The following is a 16,548-nucleotide window of genomic DNA, read 5'->3' as shown; positions in this document are numbered from 1 at the left end:
AAAAGGTAGTAAACAATCTATCATGTACACTTATGATTTTTTTAAAATTTAAAATGCTATTATAACATTAAGAATCATGATAGAAGAAACATTAGATCATCAAAATCCAATTTCTTCTGATGTAAGAAGACCGTTAAAGGTAAAAAAAGGTCATGTTTGTGGTATATGCAAAAAATGGTTTAGAAGATTATGTGATCTGCGTAGGCATGGAAGTGTACATTCCACAGAAAAACTAATACCTTGTGATCATTGCAACCTAAAATTTGCATCTAAAGAGAGATTATACCAACATTGCAAATATGTCTCACTTGAAAAAGCCTTTCAGTGCGAGTTTTGTCCTATGAACTTTAAAAATTCTTGCACTCTTAAACTTCATATGATCACTCACACTAAAGTAAAACCTTATAAATGTGAAATGTGTAATAAAAATTTTCGTCGTAAAAATGCTCTTAAATACCACTATAGTAGTAAAACGAATCTAGCGCATCATAGGAAATTCGAAGAGTTTAAACAGTTTGAATATCTAGTTAAGGATTATGAAAATGTTGCAGATGATAGTGAAGAACATATTTGTACAGTGTGTAATAGACAATTTAAAACGATATTCACTCTTAAACGCCATACTCGTAGCCATGCTAATGAAAAGTGTGAGTGTGATATATGTGGGTTAAAATTTAGTAGAAATGATTTAGTGCTCAGGCATAAACGTGCAATGCATTCTAATGAATGTAAGGTTTTTTCTTGTGAAATTTGTAACAAAGTGTTTGCTTCTGAATATTCTGTTAAGTTGCATAAAGCAGCAATCCATGAACAAGACAATTCTTTTAAATGTGAAGTTTGCCCTCGAGTGTTTTTACTCAAATCTTTGCTTGATACACATATGAGTAGTCACACTGAAAAGAAAATACATGCTTGCACAATGTGTGACAAAAGATATACATCTTTGCATTATTTGAAGTATCATATGAGAATCCATACTGGTGAACAACCATATGTGTGTGAGGTTTGCAATAAATGTTTCACTGGACATGATATACTCAAAAATCACTCTAAATGGTGTAAAAAAAATAGTAACTATTTCAGACACAAAGCAAACTGCAAAGATTAAAATTAGACTTGCATTACCTCAAAATGAAAATACAGATAGCAAAATCGGATTTATACTATCTCAAAATAAAAACCCAGATAGCAAACTAAGATTAATAGCACTTGGAAGTGAAAACTCAAGTAGTAAAGAAGGCTTGGATTTGCCTGTGCCAGAAAAAAATAAATTATTGATCAAGCTGCATCAAAAAAAAATTTAGCTTCAGGAGAAGCCTGTAGTTAAGGGAATGAAGTTTTATACTTCAAAATAAAAGTTTATAAATGAACAAAACAAAGGAAAATTTATTGTTTTAGGGTAAAATATATTTATTTAATTGAAAGAGTGTCTTTATAATTTTTATTCAAATTTGCTTTTATTTTTCATGCCTGATTGTGATAATACTATTCTTATTCAAAATCTTTAAATTATAAATAAAGTTTTATTGGTTGTTACTAAAACTTATTATTTCAGTATTTTTTAGAGCTACTAGTGCTGAAAAAATTTTAAAAATTACCAGACAAATAAGCAATTCCATTGTAAACCCTGCTTTTAATACAAAAAATTAATATTTTGTTGAAATTTTTTTATTTATATTAAATTTTATACTGTATAAAAAAATTATAATATTTACTTGTCATGTACATGAAGTATAACTGACAGCGTTCCGAATGGGATATCTGCAAGTAACATACTGTGGTTATCTCGATCCCGATTGGTTTTTGTAATGGGGCATTTGTTTTCAGTAGCGACTGTTTTTTCCATTCTATTTCTAGTAAGCCAAGCCTGTCAAGTATCTACATTCTCTTAAGTGACACATTCTACATTCTTACGCAAAGATTTCAATTATTTCACCATATATTTCTTACTCAACACAAAGACAGGATGAAGCCCTGTAGAACATAAACAAACTAATTATGCAGCAAAATTATTAAAAAAAATTATTTTAAAACTTAGAACCATTAAAAAAGTTGTTAATATCTCTCCCCTGAGAAAAGAACAACTTATAAAAATTTGAGGAGATGAGAATAATCCTAAAAAAGTGAATATTTGTAATAGTTAATCAGAAATAAACCTATAAACACAGATAATTTTACCAGTTTGTAATTATTATTTAAAAAAATTATTTTTTTTAATGGAATATGAATAAATAGGCAGTGTTTTTAAGGGATATGGAGTCTATTTTTTTTTAAAAAAGGACTAAGAGAGCATATTTATAGAGTTAAAAGGGCAGGCAGAGTGGATCGCCTTTCTAAAAATTCTTAGGTTGAAATGCAGTGTTTTTAAATGCTAAAAACAATGAAATACTTAAAAAAATAATAAGTCTGAGTTAAGTAAAAGTCGTAGAAGGGAAAAGGATTCTATTTAATAAATTCGATGTGTGATACGACTCTGTATTTAATTAACTTCACGATAATTAACATTCTAACTTATGTGGAGAAACTTAGCTCAACCTTAATATGCCATTTTACTTACAGAGCTCATTCTAGGCAGAAAAAAGGGCGGGGTGCAAAAGTTTAAAAAAGGGGCATTATTATTCTAAAAAGGTAATAAATTCTTTCTTTGGGCTTTGCATTGCACGTTCTATTAAATAACATTGTCAATTAGTAAAAGAATTTTTTTTTTAACTTTACTAAAAGTAGCAAAGCAATCATATTAATACTAATTTTTATTAATAAATTAACATATATATCGAGTTAATGAGCTAATTAGCTGAGAAAATTTATTTAAAATGCATGTATAGATTAATAAAATAATAAATGAATGTTTTTGAGTGTCTGTAGTTATGATTTAATAATTAATAATGATTATGATTTAATGATAGTGGAAGTAACTGCAAACTTTCAAAGACATGTGCAACAAGGGGGTGTGATGGCGCCCATATGTTTGAGTTTAGGTGGGGGGGGGGCTCAAGAAAGAAAACGACAAATAGCTAAATGAATTAAAAAATTAATGAAAGGAAATTTTATCTATTTATATATTTTTAATTTAATTATCTGAATAACTAATTAATTTAAATCGATTTCATTTTTAATTATACATGCCAAAATTTCATTTTGTCCTATTTCGATTGGGCTCTAGTGAAAATCTAGTGGGGGGGGCCTATGGGCGCCCATGGCTATTTTACCTTTCCCATATAAATCTAGGTATAGACAGCAATGAAAAACTAAATAAAAAGAGTTAAAAATAACAAAAGTTTAAGAAATCCATTGTAGAGTTTGGGGAAAAAATAAAGAAAAGTTAAGGAAAGAAGGGGCAAAAAGGATATGGAGTCTATTACATCAGGGCACTAATAATTTACTTCAGGGGCAACAAGTTGCTGCGCCCTGTTTATCCTGCCTAGAAGAATGAGACCTATGCCCATTAATTTCAATATCAGTTATTTTGAATTATTTCATTATAATTCCTTGCTTTTACTGTCAATTGTTTTTATAATTATGAATCTACTTTGTACCTACTACTTTGGATGTGATTCTTCCACGGAATTCCGCTTTTTTTTCTCCAGATTTTTCCATTTTTTACGCTAATTTCCACAGAAATTTTTTTTCGCACAAATTTCAATATTTTATGAGGGATTTAATTTTCTGCAGAGCCAAATTAATGAAGTCCTCATTTCTCCCTCTGAAGTTTCTCTAAAAATCATTTCCTTGGGATAAAACTGGTTGACCTTTATCAATTTTAAATATGAATGCTTGTGGATATAGTCTAACATTTATTAAATTCTGGTTGCTTCAAAATTATTGGATATGATTTCTTACTTTTAACTAGAGCTGATATCTATACTTGCTATATAACCAGTGTAATCCGAAGGCAAATTTTTATCTAATGATTTCATTTAATCATTAATTTTTTATTTCATTCAATTTCAATTATAATTTCACATTCCTCTATTAATTTTGAAGAAGTAGATTTTAAAATAAGGGAGTGATTTTTGAAACGGAAATTTCATTTGTATATATCTGCTATTTTATTACACAGATTATATTATAACTACCATAAATTATGCAAAGTAAACATACTAGAATTATTGCTTGACTATTTAACCTAAAAATATAATTTTACATTATTTCCAATTTTTTCCCTCATTGGTTATACAGGCAATTTGCAATTATATCTAAAATAAAACTAAATTTTTCTATAAAATATGTATTTATATATTATAATTAAAAAAAATTTATGCATCCCTTTTTTTTTTTTTCGAGCTAATTTTAAATTAGGGTTGGTATTTTGTCTGAAAAAAATCTATTTCATCCAAAACACTGGAAGAATGAAGAAAAACCCTGAAGATGCTAATGAAATGGAAGTAAGTGACCAAATATGATTGTTTTACAATACCTGTTTGATGAATAATTCAAATTGTAAGACAAATAAAATTTAATAAAAGAAAGTGAAATTTTTTAACCATTTTTTTTTTCAGAAATAATTATTGTAATATATATTTTAGTTTTATGCAGAATTTTAAAATCTATATAACCTAAAAAAATTTATTTTGATTTTATGTTATCCTCATTTTCCTAAATAAATGCGTATATTTGCAGATAAATTATGTGTTATTATTTTTAGTTTTCTAAATTCTGTTTAAAGATAATCTACAGAAATAATAAGTTTTTATTAAGAAATTTTATTTTGAAAATTATTACTCTGCTAAATTTGAAACTGACGAGATTTCAGACAATCAATTAGATCTTTCTTTTTATTTAAAGAAACTGATATTAAAAAAGAAAAAAATTATTTTGCGCATTAATGTTGTGAAACTTTTGCTTAGATATCTCAGGTGAGAATATTTTCGGCTAGCAAGAATATTCTCCTAAAGTAAAAATTTGAGATTTTTTTCCTTTCCTTCCCAATTACATCAACTCATCTTGATTTTCTGGAATGTTGTTTCATTCATTTTAATGCTGATTTCTTTGTTAACATTAGTTCCTCACCACTTCTCTATATTGTTGGGAAATGCATTTCACCCTGATTACCCTTTCTGTAGTAGTTTTCTGCACTGTAGTTATTCTGGCTCTGTTTTTCATTCTTTATCTCTCTCGACTACTTTGGTTTTTCTAGTTTTGTTTATCATCTTTATTTTTTCCATTTTTCGTTAGAAACTTTTTGTTTTATATTTCAAATCGCTTTTGTTTCTGTTTTTTCAGTCACATCTGGCTAGTCTTGAAAATGGATCTCTGTTTTTTAATACCCTTAAAATATGTTGACTGTTTTTTCTTATTTAAATATTTTTGAAGCAGATGAAATTTTTAATCATCTTACCACTCCAGTTTCTTGGGGTTATTTATTTAAAACAGAATGTTGTTTATTTAAGTCAAAAACATGAAATTTTTTTTAAATAATTTATATTAGAGAAAATAGACACAAAATTGAAACTAACTGGGGAAAAAAATTGTTTATTCTTTATTCTCGGAAGGTGACAAACTAATTTTATCAGTTGACATCTATCATATTCAACATCAGAATCAGATATACTTGTAAACACAACTGTGTTATTTTTGTTAAATATCATCACACAATATTAAACTATTAATGAATTTAATAGTTTAATATTGTGTGCTGTAATTGCTAACTTTCACTCCTTTCGGTGAAAAATCTATTTCTTTTAGCCAAATATATTGAGTTATAAGTACTAAAACCTTGTTCTGTTGCTGCTGTTGTTAAAGGCATAGTTAGTTCTATCTGTGCAATTTTGGCCAATTTGACAATGGTACATATTACATTCCACCAAGTTATCTATAGAGCTTCCTCTACTGACATATGTCAGTAGAGGAAGCTCTATCGATAACACATGTGTACACACATATATGTACAACACATATGTGTTGTACAGATACTGCCAATTGGTGAATGAAGTCTGATTTACTTGTTAAATTTACTCAATTAAATTTAGAATACAAAATATTAGCTGCATAGTGAATAGATTTATTTGTTTTTCTCTTTTTCACATTATCAATTATAATTTTCTCTTCACTCTTCCAAAGTGGAGCTCATGGTAAAAGTTTTTTAAAGCTTTTTTTAACAACCATACTAAAGGTCAGTTTGTCGGTCTTTTAATATTGTGATCCTTTTCTCAATAGGATTTAACATATTGTGGATTTTCAGAACACACCAGCAGAACAACATCTGTTCGAAAAATGCAGCGAAAATATATCTGCATCTGGAGGGCAAGATGTGCTGTGTTTATTTTGACACTTGCTAACTTTTGAAACAGAGTTTCAAAAGCCCATTGAAATGAGCTGTGGTGGCTTAGGGGATAGAGCGTACGCCTTTCAATGAGACCGGGTTCGAATCCCAACAATGGCTGGTCGATACGAATTCTGGACCCGGCTCGTAATGCCACTTTTGCACTTTTATCGTACTGGAGAACCTGGATGGAACATGAATCCTAAGATGCAATGTTCTCGCCCATGCATTTGCCCTTTTTTTCATTTGCGAGTGTCTCAAAAACTATTGCCCGTGGATGAGTAGTTCCATTGACATTATCGTTTCCCAAGACAAGCTCTTTACAATGCTACCACTTTAATCAAAATCCAGAACTGGCGCTTTTGGTACCTCCATAGTTAGGAATAGTAGAAGAACCACCAGGTGTGGTTTCTACTTCTTTGGTAATTCGAAAAGTGCAGGAAATCTCCTTCAGAGGTTACATTAGATTCAGCATGAAAAAAAACAAACAGATATTACTCTTACCGACTTTTTATGAACGACCTGTCTGTAAACGAGGCGACCTGTATTGTAGTAATTAACTATTGCTCTCTTTAATAACTATTTGGCATGTTCCAATAAATGTATTTGTAATTTTATTTATTTTCTTGAACCATTTATATTTAATTTCTTGCAAAAATCTTTTACAAGAAGTCTTTTAACCACATATTGATCTGCCACAAGACATATAGCGTTTATTTTATGCGCAAAAGCGTGAAATAAGAGGTACATTGAAANTCACCCCCAGGAACCATTAAGATTGACACTTAAATCGTGAAAATCCGATCATAAGAACAAAAGTTATTCAGGGTGATATCTTTTTTTTTTTGCCGACTGTACATTGAAAAGAGAAAGAAAAATGTAAATTCACTGTAATTTAGTGAACAAACAACTAATATTTAAAATTAAATTCCATGTCTTCAAGGAACTTAAATCCATTCTATTGCATTTCTGACATACTATAAAACAAATACGTGTCACATTTTAGAAAATTTTTATTTCTTTTTTAAATATGTGTTTAAAAGACTTCTTGTAAAAGATTATTGATAAAAATTAAATTTGATTTATGTAGACATATGTCTTCGGACAATCCCCAGGGATGTCAAAATTGTGATGGAATATGCCATCGCAATTTTGATCATATGTGGTTCTGTTAAGCGGTGGCTCCCTTGCTTTCAAATAGTTATTAAAGATAGTAATAATTATAATTAATAAAAACTTTATATTATATTTAAATTATAACTTTATAATTGAAATTTCCTTTTGCTGAAATTGTAATATAACAGCAGATGTTTGATATAAGAACGGAAAAGAAAAAGCTATTTATTTAAATTATTTAGCGCAAATATATTAAAATATATATTTATGATCATCAAGAAATTATTTTCAATTGGAATTTTGTGTTGATAAAACTTGAAAATAGTAAGATAGAAAGAGTCTGTTAGATGAAAGTTTGATCATTTATAAAGAGTCGTTAGGTGGAAAGTGTTTATAAATATACAATCCGGTTAAAAGTTTAGACACACTCTTGAGTTTTTAAAAATGAAGAAATAACTAAGTTCTTATATTGAAAATCACAACTAATTAACTTTATTTTGATAATTATAGGTACACTTATGCGCTAAGAACTATAATTTTATGAATTTCGTCCAATCTTATATTTTTCGAAATATCCTTTAGCCTTAATCAAAGCAGCACATATTTTTAGCATTCTTTCTATTAGTTTTTGCAATGTTCTAGTTGAAATCTGGTTCCAGCAACTAAATAAAGATTTCCTAAGTTTGTTTTGATTGGTACATCGCATTTTTCTAGTATTTCAATCGAGTGAATCCCACAATATATATTGGGATTGAGGGAGCCATGTATGGGAAAGCGTAACGCTGCAATATTCTGTGTGTGACAATATTTTTTATCCGTAATTCTCTCTATTCTTACAAGATCTCCAACTTTGTCAGTGGAAAAACTCCCCAAACCATGACTGAACTTCTATAATGCTTCCTAGTTAGTAGTAAACATTGATTTATCATGCGTTCACCAGCTAAACGTCGAACATACTGCCTTCATTTGCTTCCAAGTAACTCAAATTTTGATTCCTCGATCAGTAAACGAAACGTTTGACTACCGTCTTAAAGACTGGTTTACATGTTTATTTTATATCATTTCAGTCGTTTAACTATGTTTTTTTAAAGAGGTTTTCTCGGAGCTGCACAAACTTTCAAACCATAGTCACGAAGTCGACTTTCTACAGTAGTTACTGACAAGGTTTTCTGCTGCTGTTTCAGTCCGATGCCGCTAACTTTAAATGCAGATAAACTTATCCTCACTTTTGGATGTTATCCTAGGTCTCCCTGATCGCTGGCGGTTCTTATTTTGACCAGTTTCTTTCTTCCTTTGCAAAGCTCTGGTCTGGAAAATATTAGTTTTAGAGGCGATTTGTCTACCTGAATAGCCCTCTCTATGAAGTGCAATAATAACTACACCTATTTCTGGTTTTTGACCCATATTTCTGTAACAAATTGTACAAAATAATGTTAACTTTTGTTTTTTATATGTACCAGTTATTCTGTCAAATGAAACCTATTATATCAATATTTTAAATGTGTTATGAACTTAACTTATGAGAAACCTTACAAGAGAAGATTAAAAGTAAATTGTTTATAGACTAAAAATTATTAAAATTTTTTTTTAATAAATTATACTATTTTAAAATAGATATTTACATGCACTTTCGTTCATTTCGTAATCAACTACAGAATAGAATAATACTACGTATAAAACGAAAAAATAATTAACAGTTTTAAATGGAAACAACGTTTTGCGAAGTTTATGTTTGATGTATGATAAGTCAGAAATATTTAACTATTTTTGAAATAAATACAAGTGAGACTAAACTTTTGATCGGTACTGTATATAATCTAATAACCACCGAAGGAAATTTCCCTAGCTTTTAACGTTATGTGAAAGCACGGGTAACCTCATTATCTCTAACTATAGTGTTTTATAAGGTAGCAAACGAAGTTAAGAAAAACAGTGGCAAACACTGAGAGCTTTTCAGCAAACCTAGATGTCATTTTATCGAGCCCACGTGAAAAAGATAAAGATTTTTATATTTCAGAATATAAATTTTCTGAATTCAGAAGATTTCTATTTGAACTCAAAACTGCATTAACATAATTGGCGATTGAAATGGGCTATAGATGGCGTAGAGCAGAACCTTCTACCTATGGCAACACTTCGCAGGCTTTCACCATTATCATAGGAGAAGAAAGTACCTTTAGTTTTTTTTTTTTGATTTTCAAATAGAGTAAAATCTCTTAAGTTAGGAAACTATACGGAACTGAAAACTGCATTGAATATTGTTCTAAAAGAAAGAATCATGGAAATTCTTTAAATGAAAAAGCATTTTTTACAATTAAATATGAAAAATATTAAAAGGAAAAATATCGTAGTTCATTCCTATACAACTGAAAAGAGGAAGGAGCAATGTCAACACTTCTCCCCAGATGGTTGTTGTTGTTATTGTTGTTAATTTACGTCGCACTAGAGCTGCACAATGGGCTATTGGCGACGGTCTGGGAAACATCCCGGAGGATGATCAACGACGTCTCAATATACCTCAAAACAACCTTAATACCTCAAAAATACCTCAAATCAACCTTAAATATACCTTAAATTTTCATACGGGACTTTACGGTAGCACAGTTTAACGAGGACCAATACCGCACACCCTCGGTCCCTACGCAGACTTATCCAAGTGGTCACCCACCCGCACACTGACCGTAGCCAGTGGTGCTTGACTTCGGTGATCTGCTGGGAACCGTGTCTTAACGATCAGTCCACTGCGGTACTCTCCCCAGATGGAAAAGACCGGTTGTGTAAATTTTAAATTTAAAAAAAAGTGAGAAAGAGGAAGGTTCTGGACATGAAGCAAGTGTGTACGGNCGCAGCCAGTGATGCTTGACTTCGGTGATCTGCTGGGAACCGTGTCTTAACGATCAGTCCATTGCGGGACTCTCCCCAGATGGAAAAGACCGGTTGTGTAAATTTTAAATTTAAAAAAAAAGTGAGAAAGAGGAAGGTTCTGGACATGAAGCAAGTGTGTACGGGATCATTTAGTGGGTAAATTTATTACGCAAATCATGTTCTTGCTCGCAATTTCGAATTAGTATACACAAAAACTTTTCGCATGCAATGTGATTGGCCCTTTTGAATATTGCCCAAATCTCATTTAAGGACTATTCCCGCTTAATCATGCGCCATTGATCTATTTCAACGAAATGTGAAAATCTGATTGGTGATATATATTTTATGGTGAAGAACTTACCAATCAGGTTTTTTTCCTCTTGACTGCAATCGGAGGTGAGGACAAGGCTGAACCGGATCAGTAAATTAAAGTATTGCGCCAACGGTTACAACAAGTTAAGCCGTTGTTTTCATTCAACCATTCTAGGACGGGACAGAAATAGGTTGTAAACAACGGCTCTTGTTTTACATATTTTAATGTTATTAAATTAAAAATTAGCTTTAAAACATTACGGATGGAAGCAAAGAAAATAGTGGAGCCTCAAAATCCGTGTCCTCCAAATGCGGAAATACCGTTTAAAGGCCACGTTTGTGGAATATGCCAGAAATGGTTTCAAAGATCAAGTGATCTTCGTAAACATGGAAGTGTACATTCCAATGAAAAACCTATTTCTTGTGATCATTGCAACATGAAATTTGCATCTAAAGATAGATTATACAAACATCGTAAATATTCCTCCCTAGAAAAGGTTTTTCAATGTGAGTTTTGCCCAATGAGCTTTAAAATGTTTTCTAATCTTAAACTTCATATGATTACTCACACTGACGAGAGACCTTATAAGTGTGAAATGTGTAATAAGAATTTTCGTCGTAAGGGTGGGCTTGAATATCATTATAGCTGTCAATCATATCTAGCTCACCATAAAAAATTTGATGAATTTAAACAATTTGAATATTTAATCGAGAAATATAAATCTAGAAATGGTGATGATGGTGCTGTGCATATTTGTACAGTCTGTAAAAAGGAATTTAAGTCAGCAAGATGCCTCGAACGCCATTCTGTTGTTCATGCTCAGAAGTGGTTTGAATGTGACATATGTGGAATACATTCTAAAAGAAAAGAATACATATCTAAGCATAAACGCACAGTCCACTCTACTAGTAAAGAGCTTTTTCCTTGTGATATTTGCAAGAAAAAATTTTCTACCAAATATTCTGTCAAGATACATAAAGCTGCTATCCACGAAGAATACAGGTCATTTCAATGTGACATTTGTCCTCGATCTTTTCTTAACAAATCTACATTAGTTGCACATATGGCTGTCCACAGTGGATTGAAAAAATTTGCTTGTACTATGTGTGACAAAAAGTATGCAACATTGTCTAACTTAAAGTATCACATAAGAGGGCACACGGGGGAAAAACCTTATATGTGTGAAGGTTGTAATACACGTTTTAAATCAGGGGAAATGCTAAAACGTCACTCTAAAAGGTGTGAAAAAATTAAAGCTATTTTACTTACAGAACACAATACAGATAGCAAAATGGGACTTGAATTGTCCGAAAATCAAAACACAGATTGCAAAATAAAAATAGTCAAAGTGCCTGAAAAAAATATAGCCGAAGAAACTGTGGATCAAGCAACATATAAAAGTCTCGAAGCACCAAAAAATGCACTTAGTAAAAGGGATAAAGTTTTTTCATCTCAAAATATAAAGTTTATAAAAGTTCAGAATACAGCAGAACTGGACATATTGAGATTAACAAGATTATTTCAGAGATACAGGTGTCTTTCAAATGTTTATTCCAAGTAACTTTAGTGTTTATTATATCCAATTGTGATGTAGTGGCTCATGGGGAAACTATTGTTGTTCTACTGACAATAAGACAATTGTTATGATCATTACTATAACTTTATATTTTAATTTTATTTGTAGCTACTTATGCTTACCAGATTTTAAAAAAAAAAACAGATTTAATCTGTGGTAATTTACTGAAAAACAATTAGTATAAATTGTAAGCATACATGAAAGTAAAATTTTTATTATCTATCAAACACTGAGGTGTGAAAAGACTAAAACATCTTATTGTCTAGTGCATAACGCAAAATTACCATCATTCTCGTATCTATAACCTTTAAATAATTTTTTTTATTAATATTAATACCAATGATAACTGTTGATTTAATTATGAACTACCATATTATCAAATTAATCTATTAACCTTTTTATCTGGTAAAAAGTTAAATTAATTTAATTGAACATATTGCTTGTTATGTGTTTCATTATAAATTGTTTGTATCAGTAATCATTATGTATTATATTATGATTCCATGATCAGCGTCTCTGAGATAATTGGTCACTGTGAATCCTAACTTACTTTTACTATTCAATAATTTCAAGTAATTTATTGTGACATTTGGTAAATTGAGACACTTTATGTACAGAAAGTTAAAAAAATATTTCTTTAAGTCGATAAACTTTTCTCTAATAAAAAATCTTTTACAGCTGCCAAAGATGAATACTTATCAAATTTAAAATAGTAAATATAACGTAAAATTTATTTAAAGTGGTTACAGAAGAGACAAACAGCAGAGATGTTATGATTAGGACTGGGTATCGAGTATCGATGTATCGAGACATATCGATTTAACGCTTATATCGGCAAGACGATACAGCGGCTTTCATTCAAGGCGATGCATCAGAAATCTGATTTAAGCCGTCAAATAAAGACAGCGAGCGCAATACGATATAGCGATATAAGACACGCAAGGAAAGAAGAATTCAGTAAAATCAGAACTTCATTTAGTAACTTGAATTTTTCCCAGTATAATATAAGCTCATAATGCTTGCCCATATCTTATCAGTTTTTAAAATTATTATTTATAGGTAGGTAGGTACTTTATATATGTTGCCTTAGAGCTGCACGATGGACTATTGGCAACAGTATGGGAAACATCCCTGAGGATGATCCGAAGACACGCCATAGCAATTTTGATCATCTGCCGAGGGGATGGCTCCTCCGCTTTGCTAGCCTGACGACTTGCATACAAAGTCGAACACTTAACGGTAAAGCAGTTTAACAAGGACCGATATCACCCACTCTCGCTCCCTAAACAGGCTGATCAAAGTGGTCACCCACCCACTTGCTAACCGCAACCAGTTATGCTGAACTTCAGTGTTCTTCTGGGTGTTCTCTGTCTGTACGGTCAGTTCACTGAAAGACTAATATTTATAGATTTTTCTTTTAAATATTTATTGAGGAAAAAAGCAGTATAATATCTATTGTATTTCTAACTTGTTCAAGTTTCCTTAATGTTCATAAATGCTAAAATTTATTATTGAAAAGAGCTGGCCAGATTAGCTAACTGCAAATTCAATGGTTGTATGTCTCTCTTTCTCTGTTTCTACTCTGTTGAGTGAATGTGACCCACTCCATGAATCTTCGGCATGAGTCTACCAGGTTTTGTAAATGAACAATGCTTTTGAGGCAAAGAACATAGTTGTTTAGTGCTCACTATTAAAAAAAAATTATTTGAAAGAAAGAAGTTTAATCTTATATTGCAGTTTTTTATAACAAAAAGAAGTCCCTTAGAAAGATAAAGCTATAGTTTGTCTATGGTAAAAACTTCCCCCACCACTGAGTCTAAGGCCGTCTACTGCTATGAAAACAAGAATAGTGCATTTCAGGGAGAGTAGCTTCTCTTCACTCTAGGGTTAACGCAATAGACTGGGAAAAAATATTCCCTCTCTCTCGCCGACCGGAGCCAAAACTTGTCTCAAATAGAATTCTACACCTCTACTTGAAATAGTTATATCTTGTTACCATAGTTACCGCCACGGGTTTGGATGAATGACTAGGGGAGTTCTTACTTTAGACAAACTCTTTTTAAGGGTTTCAGCATTTGTTTACAGACAAGAACATGCATAGGATCTTAGTTACCTATTCATTTCATTTTCAAATTTTTTGTGCAGAAGTTTTGAAAGTAATAAAAATTATCGATGATAAATTAAATTATTTGTAACAATAATAAGCATTGTTACGCCTACAAATATATTGCAAGTATAATTGTGATAGTATAAAAGCAGAGCTCAATATTAACATTAAATCGGGACCCCCATTAAATAATCATCAGTCGTCCCTTTAGAAAGCAAAGTATGCTGCTTTATTTTTTGGTTTTGAATTGGTATGCTTGATCACAGTTGTGACATTACATCTGTGTATTGTAATTTCTTGTTTAAATTCACTTTATTAACTATTAAAAAAAATGAATACACCTAAGTACACACACCACAAAATGTGTACTGACTAGTAATATAGATCACTGACTAAATTTTCTTAATTTCTAACTATAAAAAAAATCTTAAAACATTAAATATCACAAATTTTTCTAATTTTAAGATTTAGCAGTTTAGTGAATAGACTTGTGGATTAAAAAGATTTTTGACAGCCCTGGTTGATCAAATAATCTTCCCTTCGTGCGACCATGCTCCTGGTAACAAGCAACATAGATTTGTGTTGAAAAATTTATTATTTTATAATTTCTAAATGATCATTTATTGATATATCAAATTTTTTTGAATAATTTAGAAATATTTGTATATTTAAGTTTTAAAAAATTGATATACAATTTTTTTTCTGTGTTCCATAATTTGTATTTTTTATACTTTTTTAGCTATTTTATTTTTTGTCCTTCTTCATATTTCATAGTGCTGACTCAGGTTTTGTGAGCTGTTTAACAATGTGCTAGCATTTTTGATAATCTGTATAATCATGTAGAGATAATTGTCTTATGTGAATGCTATTTTATTAATATTAAAAAATATAAATTCGGCAAATGTGTAATAAGCAATACTTTTACCATACATTTGCAAAAATAAAAAAATACTTAGTAAGCTTTTTAACTAAAATGAATGAGTTATTCAAGAACTGCACATTTTTTTATTGGTTAGATTAGCAAAGATTTAAAAAAAAAAAAATTGTACTGATATTAGACTGCTGTAAAAAAAGTGCATCACTAATGAGTCTGGAAAACTAACATAAAAAATTTGAACTTGTTAAATTTTCAATAATGAAAATGTTTTGCTCTGTGAAAGAATTCTGCATAAAAATGTCACAGGATTATAGTTTATAGAAATGATTGGAGTATTATTGTGTATATTTTAAATTTTTTTCATCTGATTTCTTGTAAAAAATATGTAAATTGTTTCCCAGGGGTCTACTAAAACAAAATAAATACCAGGTTCTTCCTCTACTGAATTAACTATTGATTAGTATTCCCTAAGAGAGGGCTTAGACATACGTCTTCGGCATGAGAATCTAATATATTGTGCTTTGACAGCAGGTTTTTTCAGGGATCGAAACTATTCTTTTGGCCTTAGAGCCACAAGTATGAGATTTAAGGTAGTTGACACATTTTGAATTTTCATTTTTGTACTTTGAGTATTGTTTTTATGCTTTTCTTTCTTCCCCGTCCTAAATGATGAGTAATAATTAAACTAGTAAACAGTGTTTAATTAATACAAAAAATTGAAACTCTGTATTGAACATTGTTCTTAAAGAAAGAATCATGGAAATTTAAAAAAAAAAAAAACATTTTTTACAATTAAATTTGAAAAATATTGGGAAAAGGAAAAATATCGTAGTACATTCCTATACAACTGAAAAGAGGAAGGGGCAAGGGCAACACTTCTCCCCAGATGGAGAAGACGGGTTGTGTAAATTTTAAATTAATCAAAAAGTGAGAAAGAGGAAGGTTCTAGACATGGAGCAGGTGTGTACGGGATCATTTATACTTTGTGCTTATGAGCTGCGAAGGGGTCAGATTTTAGTGGGTAAATTTAATTTAAAATCATGTTCTTGTTCGCAACTCCGACGCATACACAAAAACTTTTCGCATGCAATGTGATTGGCCCTTTGGAATACTGTCTAAATCTCATTTAAGGGCTATTCCCACTTAATCATGCGTCATTGATCTACTTCAATGAAATGTGAGAACCTGATTGGTGATATAGATTCTATGGTGAAGGATTGGGTATAATATGAAAAAAGCACAACTACTTCCACTTTCTAGGAATAACATTTACCTTTCAGTTTAATTAATAAACTGAGTTTTAAATATGCTTACTAAATTCATAAACTTCGGTAAAACAACAATATAAATTATTTCCAAAGGAACTAGACTAATACAATTCCAACCTGGCGAGTAGCGACTTATAACAAGACACTTCGTTTGATGCTTTTAC

At 30.6% G+C, this 16,548-nt stretch overlaps 1 protein-coding gene across 1 annotated transcript; it reads left to right on the top strand.

Moving 5' to 3' along the window:
- LOC107437729 (zinc finger protein 493) lies at positions 1-15,207 on the top strand. The gene is made up of 2 exons (XM_016049821.4): positions 1-1,105; positions 10,747-15,207. The coding sequence occupies exons 1-2, from the start codon at positions 77-79 to the stop codon at positions 12,115-12,117; spliced, it is 2,400 nt and encodes a 799-aa protein (XP_015905307.2). The 5' UTR covers positions 1-76; the 3' UTR covers positions 12,118-15,207.
- Positions 15,208-16,548: the final 1,341 nt, after the last annotated feature.

Source organism: Parasteatoda tepidariorum, chromosome 8 (assembly GCF_043381705.1).
Source record: "Parasteatoda tepidariorum isolate YZ-2023 chromosome 8, CAS_Ptep_4.0, whole genome shotgun sequence".
Lineage (NCBI taxonomy): Eukaryota > Metazoa > Arthropoda > Arachnida > Araneae > Theridiidae > Parasteatoda > Parasteatoda tepidariorum.
Note: the sequence above shows the minus strand (reverse complement) of the source record. Positions and strands in the feature narration are given on the sequence as shown.